Source organism: Galeopterus variegatus, unplaced genomic scaffold (genome assembly GCF_000696425.1).
Source record: "Galeopterus variegatus unplaced genomic scaffold, G_variegatus-3.0.2 Scaffold21233, whole genome shotgun sequence".
Classification (NCBI taxonomy): domain Eukaryota; kingdom Metazoa; phylum Chordata; class Mammalia; order Dermoptera; family Cynocephalidae; genus Galeopterus; species Galeopterus variegatus.
In genome coordinates, this window is record NW_007747344.1 from 7077 (window position 1) to 17348 (window position 10272).

The 10272-nt window shown below is 37.3% G+C and overlaps 1 protein-coding gene across 1 annotated transcript; it reads left to right on the forward strand.

The window, feature by feature from the left end:
• The first annotated feature begins 165 nt into the window (after positions 1-165).
• Positions 166-10021, forward strand: LOC103583281 (T-complex protein 1 subunit zeta). Its single transcript, XM_008564642.1, has 13 exons — positions 166-231; positions 1672-1806; positions 3263-3436; positions 4252-4355; positions 4752-4862; positions 5144-5303; positions 5398-5480; positions 6754-6850; positions 7136-7283; positions 7767-7900; positions 8262-8364; positions 9272-9344; positions 9617-10021. Exons 1-13 carry the CDS (start codon positions 229-231, stop codon positions 9687-9689), a joined length of 1398 nt encoding a protein of 465 aa, XP_008562864.1. The 5' UTR covers positions 166-228; the 3' UTR covers positions 9690-10021.
• Positions 10022-10272: the final 251 nt, after the last annotated feature.

Here is a 10272-nt window from a genome sequence, read left to right on the forward strand (position 1 = left end):
AAAGCGGCCCCCGCCCGCTGGGCTGGCAGCCACGCCGGGCCTGGGCCTCCGAGGGGAGGGGACAGCAGCCCCCGGTCCCTGGAATCTGGGACAAACCCAGTGTCTGTGGGACTCTTAATGTGGTTTCTGTTGGGAAAGTCACTGGTTCATTTTTCCCCGCTGAACAGGCTCGTTTCTGGCGCCGGAGACATCAAGCTTACCAAAGACGGCAACGTGCTGCTGCATGAAATGGTGAGCGCCTGCTCTGCTGGGGCAGAAAGGTCTTGGTTTTCCGTACTACGTTTGATTTGTAGAAAGATTTCAAATGTTCATTCTCAGTCCTGGAGAAAATTGTATTGATCGACTCTCAACAGGGTGATGTTTCATACAATGAAGGGAGAGGAAAAGTGATGTCAGTAGTAGCCCTGGAATCGACAGGCCTCCATTTGAATCTCTGCTCTTCTGCCATTTACCGTCTGGGTTAAGGATCGTAATTGTTAAAATTAATTATAACAAAATCTGAAAAATTAAGGGTAACTGATTGACAGATGGGCAGAATATGGCAGAATGATTACGGGTTTTCTCTTTTTTAAACTAATTTTTCTGTTAATCTTATCTCCATCTCCAACTGGAGGGGAGGTAAAATTGTCTCTTTGCTTTAACATTTCTAAGTCCCGGAGATCTAGAAAATGAAATTATCGAGGGCAGCATCCCTTACTCATACTTAAGTTCCCAAAACCCAGTAGTTGAAATCCAAGAGAAGGAAATGACTTGCCTTTGGTTTGAGTTAAGATAAAATTTAGGGTTTTAATAGTAGTATACCATGCCATCAACATCCAGAAAGATGTCTTCAGTAAGGATTAGCTAATTTAGGAGGCATTGTTTGTTTTTGTTTTTAATTTTATTTGGTTTTTATTGCGAGATACAATGTAAGTACAGAGAAGTACATTAAACACTTACGGTTTAAAGAGTAAAGTGAACAGTTGAAGCCAGCACCTTAGCTAATAAGTAAATCATTGTCCCCACCGCAGAAGACCTCTCCCCCTTTCACCTCTCTTCAATCTCCAGGGGTCTGTTTTTCAGGTTTTTTTCTGTGAAAATTAACAGATCGACAGGAAAGTTGAAAAAATAATTAGAACCAAGTATGCCCTTTACCTAGATTCACCAGTTGTTTACATTTTACTCCATTTATTTTTTTTCCCTGAACCATTTGGAAATGAGTTGTAGACATGCCATTTCATATCTAATATACTCTGAGCAAGAACATTCATTCTTCCACATAATCACAAAACTTATCATAGCTATTAACATTGATATCGTATTATATACAGTCCATCTTTGTCTTCACAGTTGTTCCCTCAAATGTTCTACCTGTTTGCTGTTTTCCCATATCCAGTAGAAAAGTCTGTTCATAATCTGGCATTATTTGCTTATTGATATAACTCTGAGAAATATATAGTATCATCTATGTGGTATTCTTGCCAAAAATATTTAACACCAGCAAACTTAACTAATGGGATACTGGAGAAGATGACTGGCCTAGATTCTTGAAAATTGTTAGTGTCCTCATAGATAAAAGGCTGGAGAACTATTATAGATTAAAGGAGAATAAAAACAATCACACATTTTATTTGAAGTATATTTGGACTGCTTCATTTTAAGTTATTTAAGTGATTCTTTTTCTGCTTCCAGCAAATTCAACATCCAACAGCCTCCTTAATAGCAAAAGTAGCAACAGCCCAGGATGACATAACTGGTGATGGTACTACTTCCAATGTCCTCATCATTGGAGAGCTGCTGAAACAGGCGGATCTCTACATTTCAGAAGTATATACGACTCTCTTATTTCTTTGGTTATTATGTGTAGGAAATGTCAGAAATAAGTCTAATATGAATGTCTAATATAAGTCAGTGTATATTAGTAGTAGCAGAGGCCATACAGTAGAATGTAAAGATCAAGGAGCTTAAATCTGGGAACTTGGGTCTTCACGCTGGTCTGACACAAATTTATTTTATTTATTTATTTATATTTTATTTTATTTTATTTTATTTTTATTTTTATTTTTTATTTTTTTTTCCTTTTTGTCTTTTTTTCGTGACCGGCAACAGATCGCAACCCTCAGTGTCACACCCGTACTGGACCGGGACCGGCAACTGAATCACAACCCTCGGTGTTGCGCCCGCACCTCGCTCAGCCAGTGAGCGGTCGGTCTGTATGTGGGATCCAAACCCTCGGGGAGTGCCGCCGCGCTCCCAAGCGGCGCACTGTAGCAGTGTGCCACCAGGCCGGCCCCTTTATTTTATTTTTTCCTTTTTGTCTTTCTTCGTGACTGGTAACGGGATCGCAACCCTTGGTGTCGCGCCCGCACTGTGCTCAACCAGTGAGTGGACCGGTCTCTATATGGGATCCGAACCCTCGGCAGGAGTGCCACTGTGCTCCCAAGCGCCGCACTCTATCGAGTGCACCACCGGGCCGGCCCACAAATTTATTTTTGATCTTGGATGAGATATAGATCCTTCCTTGGCCTGAAAATAATTTTTTATCAAGTTACATTGTATATGTGATTTCTGTCTTTCCCTAGAACATAGATTTGAGATCCACAAATGGAATGTTCAGAACTAGGCATATTTATAAAGAAAAGGACAACCAAAAGCTTACATTAAGTAAGAATTCTGCAACTTTTTTAGCCGTGAGTAGTTCCAAGGTTAAAGCAGACCTCAGTGACTACTAATCTACTGTCAAATTTCCTGAGGGCTGACTGGTTAGCTCAGTTGGTTAGAGCATGGTGCTAATAACATCAAGGTCCAGGGTTAGCTCCCTGTACCAGCCAGCTGGCCCCCACAAAAGAAATTTCTTGGGAAGAAGGAGAGCAGACTCTTAGTTTCTGTTTATTTTTGTTAGTAAATGATGTAAATTAACTTCAGAATGTTATAGAAAAGATGCAGTGTTCCTACTGACTCCAAATTGTTAGGACACAGCTTTGCGTTTGGGCAATATTCCTGGTAGTTTGCACAGTGAACATCCAAGTGTGCTTTGTAGTTCTCTTGGCTTTGACTCTGTGCTAGAGCAATGTCTGTTCTTTTCCTCTGCATTGAAAGGAGTGTTTATCCTTTTAAATGTATTCAGAAAGCCAGCACAGTATATTACCTTAATTGTAGTAAGCAGTATAAATGATCCAGAATATCACTTCAAAAATTTCCTGAACATTATCATGAACTATAGCTGCAACTAGTTGAAGATGAAAGTATTAGCGATGGTTTTGTAATTGTGTGTTTATTGTAGGGTCTTCATCCCAGAATAATCACTGAAGGATTTGAAGCTGCAAAAGAAAAAGCCCTTCAATTTTTGGAACAAGTCAAAGCAAGCAGAGAGATGGACAGAGAAACACTTATAGATGTGGCCAGAACATCTCTTCGTACTAAAGTTCATGCTGAACTTGCAGATGTCTTAACAGAGGTATGTGTTAAATTTAGTATGTGTCTTAGTACAGTACACCTCTCTGGAAAGTCCTTGACAGCAGAAACATCAGGATACTTACCAATTCCATTTTTTTTTTTTTTGAGACTGACTGGTATGGGAATCCGAGCCCTTACCTTGGTGTCATAACACCAGCTCCCAATTCCAGTTACAGGGTGCTATGTCTGAAAGTCTTCACAACAGCACCCTGTGTGAAATAAGTGGGTTCAGTTTTGTGGTAATGATACCTAATCTGTGTCTCTAAAAAGTAAAACGAGTAAATAGTATACCTTACCAAGGCCGGCCCGTGGCTCACTCGGTAGAGTGCGGTGCTGATAACACCAAGGCCACGGGTTCGGATCCTATATAGGGATGGCCGGTTTGCTCACTGGCTGAGCGTGGTGCGAACAAAACCAGGCCAAGGGTTGAGATCCCCTTACCGGTCATCCTTTAAAAAAAAAAAAAAAAAAAATAGTATACCTTACCAGGTTATAAAAGTATAATTGCAGCTTTCATTAAAAGTTTGTAAAGTGGAGATTTCATTATTATAAAGCTTCCAGTTGTTAACATTCATAATAAAATAGCCAGAAGGATGTTAGTAATTTATTAGGTAATTACAAACTGAGATTTCAGAAGTGTAAATTACTTCAGCCCTTTATATATAAGGTATTCTGTTTGCTCATAGAAAAAGACTTAAAGCAATTCAGGGGTTCTAAAGTGAATAAACTGTCTACTTTAAGCTTCTCTGAAGAACAACCAACTTAAATGTTTGACCTTCTGCAAACTGAATTTTATTTAATGGTTATTCTTTGTAGGCTGTAGTGGACTCCATTTTGGCCATTAAAAAGCAAGACGAAGCTATTGACCTTTTCATGATTGAGATCATGGAAATGAAACATAAATCTGAAACTGATACAAGGTAGGTGGTAGAATGCTATGAAATACTATTCAAGGGTGTTTAGAAATTTACAGGGGCTTTATACAATATATATTTTAGTGCATTTTTTTTATGTCTGGATATAAAATGTGTAAATGTATATTTACAAATTGAATAAATTGCTAGGTGAGTATTATATTTACTCTTCATAATATTTCCTCTTGAAGTGAGGGGAATGGTGTGCTGTGCATGTTCTTAGATATTGTTTTTCACAACCGACCTGCCTAGCTTTCACCCAAAAGTCCTATTTAAATAATTCAAGAAATAAAGCTGATTGTTTGAAAATTATCAGTATAGTCTCAGGTGTTTTTATTTTGTTAATATTTGTTATATCTCTGTCTGGGAATAAAAATATAATTTTCTTATGTGTTTTAACAGCTTAATCAGAGGGCTTGTTTTAGACCATGGGGCACGGCATCCTGACATGAAGAAAAGAGTAGAAGATGCTTACATCCTCACGTGTAATGTGTCATTAGAATATGAAAAAACGTAAGTTTATAGCCCCTTAAAAATGGAATAGAGGAATAGAGGAGCTTGGTATTTTGGGCAAGTCACTTTATAAAATTCATTTTCCCCAGTGTAAGGACAGTAATGCCTCTACTTGGTTTGCGAGAACTATAAAAACCACCTCTGAAAATGTACAAGGGGAAATTGGAGCTCAGTGACTCATTTGTTAAATCTTAAGACCAGTTCAGTTTCTGAGGCTGCTATCTTATCTTTTACTCAAAAAATAAACATTTCTTCCTGTTCTGTACCTTTTTCTTAAATAGAGAAGTGAATTCTAGCTTTTTCTACAAGAGTGCAGAAGAGAGAGAAAAACTAGTAAAAGCTGAAAGAAAATTCATTGAAGATAGAGTTAAAAAAATAATAGAACTGAAAAAGAAAGTCTGTGGTGATTCAGATAAAGGATTTGTTGTTATTAATCAAAAGGTGAGAATGAAAAATTTGATATATAAGTTAAAAGTCTGTATTATTCCTTTTATGTTTAAGGTGAAAGGTGTTGAAACTAATTTTTTTGTTATAGGGAATTGACCCTCTTTCCTTAGATGCTCTCGCAAAGGAAGGCATAGTAGCTCTGCGCAGAGCTAAAAGGAGAAATATGGAGAGGTATGTGTAGTAGTATCTGAGTAACGTGAATTTTACTTATTTTGCAAATGATTTGGGATTGTTGTTTTTCCCCCAATTTTATTTTTCTATTTTATTGTGATAAGTGTAAATAACAAAATTTAGCTTTTTGGGGTGGGAAGGGGTGCTGGTTGGTACAGGACTCAAACCCTGGACCTTGGTGTTATCAGTACTACAAAACTTACCACTTTAACCACTTTTTTTTCCCCCCCTTTTTGTCTTTTTTTGTGACCGGTAACGGGATCGCAACCCTCGGTGTCGCGCCCGTACCGCGACCGGCAATGGGATTGCAACCCTCGGTGTCGCGCCCGCACCGCGCTCAACCAGTGTGTGGACCGGTCTCTGTATGGGATCCGAACCCTCGGCGGGAGTGCCGCCGCGCTCCCAAGCACCGCACTCTCCCGAGTGCGCCACCGAGCCGGCCCAACCACTTTTAAGTGTACAATTCAGTGGCATTAACTACATTCACATTTTTGTGCAACCATCACCACTCTCCATCTCCAGAATTTTAAGACCGAATAATAATCCATTGTATGTATGTACTACATTTTGTTTATCCATTCATCTGTCAGTGGACATTTGGGTTGTTTCCACCTTTGGCTATTGTGTATATTGCTGCTATGAATATCAGTATATACCTGTTTTATTTTTAAACCATGTACATATTTTTTCTCGTTAAGAGACAGCATCAAGAATATTCAGAGAAATACTTTCTCTCAGAGAGCTCACCCACAATAAAGAGCTTTTGACCACCTTTAGATTTCATATCTGAGGGGTACAGTCAGCCCTCCAAATCCATCAGTTCCACATCAATGGATTTAACCACAGATTGAAAATATTCGGGAAAAGAAATCGTGTCTGTACTGAACATGTACGGATTTTTTTTCTTGCCATTATTCCCCAAACAATACAGTATAACAACTGTTTACATTGTATTGTTATAATGAGTAATCTAGAGATGATTTAAGTGTATAGGAGGATGTGCAAATACTATGCCATTTTATATCAGGGACTTGGGTATTCGTGGATTTTGGTGTTCATGAGAGGGCCTGGAACCAATCCCCCACAGATAATGAAAAGACCACTTTTCAGCTGGTTAATGGTGACTGGAAAGGCTTAGGTTAAAATACATTTTAGAATATAATTTTAGTATGTAATTCTGAAAAACTGCTTCTTAAATTTTTTTTCTTTTTTTTAAAAATCATAACTGGTAACATTGCTTATACATCTCCCTTAAAACACTTTAATATTTCAGGCTGACTCTTGCTTGTGGTGGGGTAGCTCTAAATTCTTTTGATGACCTAAATCCTGATTGTTTGGGACACGCAGGACTTGTCTATGAGTATACATTGGTAAGTGTATCCCACCTGCCCATCCCTGTTAATTCTTTAGTAGAAAACTTCATTCAGACTTGGGATCGGATTTTTCTTTGCTTACTTAAGTCTTGATGGTGTATGTTTACTAACAATAAGCCATTTCTTTCATATGTGATTTTTCAAAGAGAAATTTGCTTTAATGTGATCAGTGGTGGTCATTATTAATATGCTACTTACCATTCTTTCCATTAGCTCTTCCCTTCTTTTCATTCTTTGCACAAACAAATCTTGTTTTTGAAAATATATCTTCTCTGCACATAGGGAGAAGAGAAGTTCACCTTTATTGAGAAATGTAACAATCCTCGCTCTGTCACATTATTGATCAAAGGACCAAATAAACACACACTCACTCAAATCAAAGACGCAATAAGAGATGGCTTGAGGGCTGTCAAAAATGCTATTGATGATGGTAAGATTTCAGTGTATTTAAATTGTATTTTGGTTTTTTGTTTGTTTGGGGGCCAGTGCAGGGATTAATAAATTGTATTTTTGCTGGTCCAAAAGGCGCATGGCTGAATACTGTGTTCTTTTATCAGTAGTTTACACAGCCAGACACCATGCAAAAGTAGTCTTCCCTTTAAAATGACTATGATGGTATGCTAAGTTTTTTCATAGCATGTCATTATTAAAGGTGAATACAAATAAATGAACTAATACTACTAGTTTGCAAGGGCTGCTAAGTGCTAGTTAAGTAGAACCATTCTGCTGTTTGATATTTTAGTTGCTTGTATTGTAGCTTTCAAATGCAGTATTTAGATTGATGTGGTTATGGTGAATTTGTAAGAAATTAATGGTTTTCGTGTGTGTGTGTTTTCCTTGTAATTGGTTCTAGAGGTTTGGGTTTTTGTTTTTTTTTTTGTCACTTAGCATTTCTCTTTTCCCCATCTGTCAGGCTGTGTGGTTCCAGGTGCTGGTGCAGTGGAAGTGGCAATGGCAGAAGCCCTGATTAAACATAAGCCCAATGTGAAGGGGAGGGCCCAACTGGGAGTCCAAGCGTTTGCTGATGCATTGCTCATTATTCCCAAGGTGTGGCTACTTTTAACAGTGAATTTTCTGGACTATGCTAAACCATTTTGATAATGTAGGTTTTTTCATAATGTGGATTTTGGATAAACGAGTTTGATCATCTAAATGTATTTGGTTCCTCTTAGGAGGCTTAAATATCTGAAGCTTCAGATGGCAAGAGATAACTATTTTAAGATTTGAAGCATAAGGGTTATACTTGAGTACAAGCTTTTTGTTTTTGTTTTAAATAGATGAATATCGTCTATTTTGTACTCGTTGGGAGTATAGTTTTAAATTAATTAAAAATACTGTTCATTTATTGTAGACTTCACCGTCAATGCTTAGATCCTTTCTTTTCAAGCATTAAATTTGTTTACTTTAGGTTCTTGCCCAGAACTCTGGTTTTGACCTTCAGGAAACATTAGTTAAAATTCAAGCAGAACATTCAGAATCAGGTCAACTTGTGGGTGTGGACTTGAACACAGGTAAGAGAATGCAACTATATGTAGGGGAGAGAACTAGATTCCTAGGTGAGGTAAAGCCAGGAAGATCAAAAATGGGACCATCCTTGTACCTGCCAGCTTCACAAAAAGAAAAAAAAAAACTGGAGCAAAAGAATCTTGGATAGTTGCTTTATAGTTTGACACCAGTGCTATCAAGGAACTCTTAGTTCTAAATTGGAATAAAGTATACAAAAGTGGAATGCCTAGATAATTAAGGGAATAGAAATGAAGACTTTCAAAAAAACAGGTTGAAGATGTTGCTCAGTGGGGGGTTTTAACCCCACTGAGGGTTTTATCAATTAAATTTGGTAAGAAAATACATTAAGTGATCATATCAATGGGTGAAAAAACTAAAAAGGTTAGCAAGAAATGCTGGGAAAAGAGACTAATAAATCTAATGAAACTATTATAGTCCTGATCTTCAGCACTGTAACAACACAAATTATACAAGTACAAAATGGAAGACAGATACCACGTACATCTGTGCAATATTTGTAACTTTTTTTTGGTGGCTGGTTGAAAAGACTTATTGTTATCAACATTAACAGAAAAGGTTTCTGGAATGAGGGAAATGATGTCTATTTTAGCTAGATTATAGTGCAACTGCTTTACTTTAGTACAGATAAACAAGAATGTGTCCAGAACAGACACAAGAGTACCCTATTACTGATAGTCTTTTAAGTAGATAGAGGTCAGCAACTCATCAAAAGGTATTGTGGACAGGAGTTATGGTTTGGAGTAGAAAATTGGACTAATAGAGCAGCTTTGGATTCTCATAGTTGTTACTGAAGGAAATGAGTAATTAGTGATGAGCAAAGAAGCACACAATACTCTGTCCATCTGATCTTATTACTATATGTGATTTTAAGAAGACTTGGTTACCTTTCAGGTGAGCCAATAGTAGCAGCAGAAGTAGGAATATGGGATAACTACTGTGTAAAGAAACAGCTTCTTCACTCCTGGTAAGTTTGGGAAAACCAAAACTAAAATAACCTTTAGGGAATCATCATACTCCTTTTATTTGGTACATTCTGCCTAGTTACACACCACCACCACCACAATCCCAAACAGTGCAGTCAACTGGAAATATGGAAACTAAATTAGCCATCTACACATAAAGGGGAAAGGGGAAATTTAATTGGATGTAACATGTGCAGTTTAATTGGAAATGGGAAATTGAGTTGAATTAGGATTCATGTTGTCTGAACCATCTGATTTGTTTTCCCCCTTTCAGCACTGTGATTGCCACCAACATTCTCCTGGTTGATGAGATCATGCGAGCCGGAATGTCTTCTCTAAAAGGTTGATTTGAAGCTTGTCTTGTACCATATGAATCTTGAAGACTCTACAGAGTGATCCTGAGGAATACAACTGTGGAATTTTTGTCCAAGCTTCAAATGATTTTCAAAGGAATTTTCTTTTCCCTTAAGAAAACAGGAGAGAACACTGGCACCTATTCAAAATCTGAAGTTCTGAAAATATAATTACAGTATTTTTTAAACTGCACTGAGCATATACACAAAAAGGAGGTCCTTTTATTCCAATGAACAGGATGTTTTGCTTTTGTGCAGTGACATAAAATTATGTTAGATAAGCATATGTTATCTATCTTGTTATTAAAAATATTCCTTGAAAAACAGTTTTAATGGCTTAATAATTTCTTATAAATGTATTTTAAATTATCCAACAGTTCCCTATTAAGCATTTGTTTTAAATATTTATGCTAATACAAATAACACGTAAGTCAAGATTTTGAAAGCATCCCTCTACTTTGTATAAATTTCTGTAAGATTACCAGATTAGTTGGACTTCACACTTCTGAAATATCTTTGCTCCCCAGAAAAGTTAAGTTGTAGGAAGAGGAATGAACTAGGAGCAAGGTACTTGAGA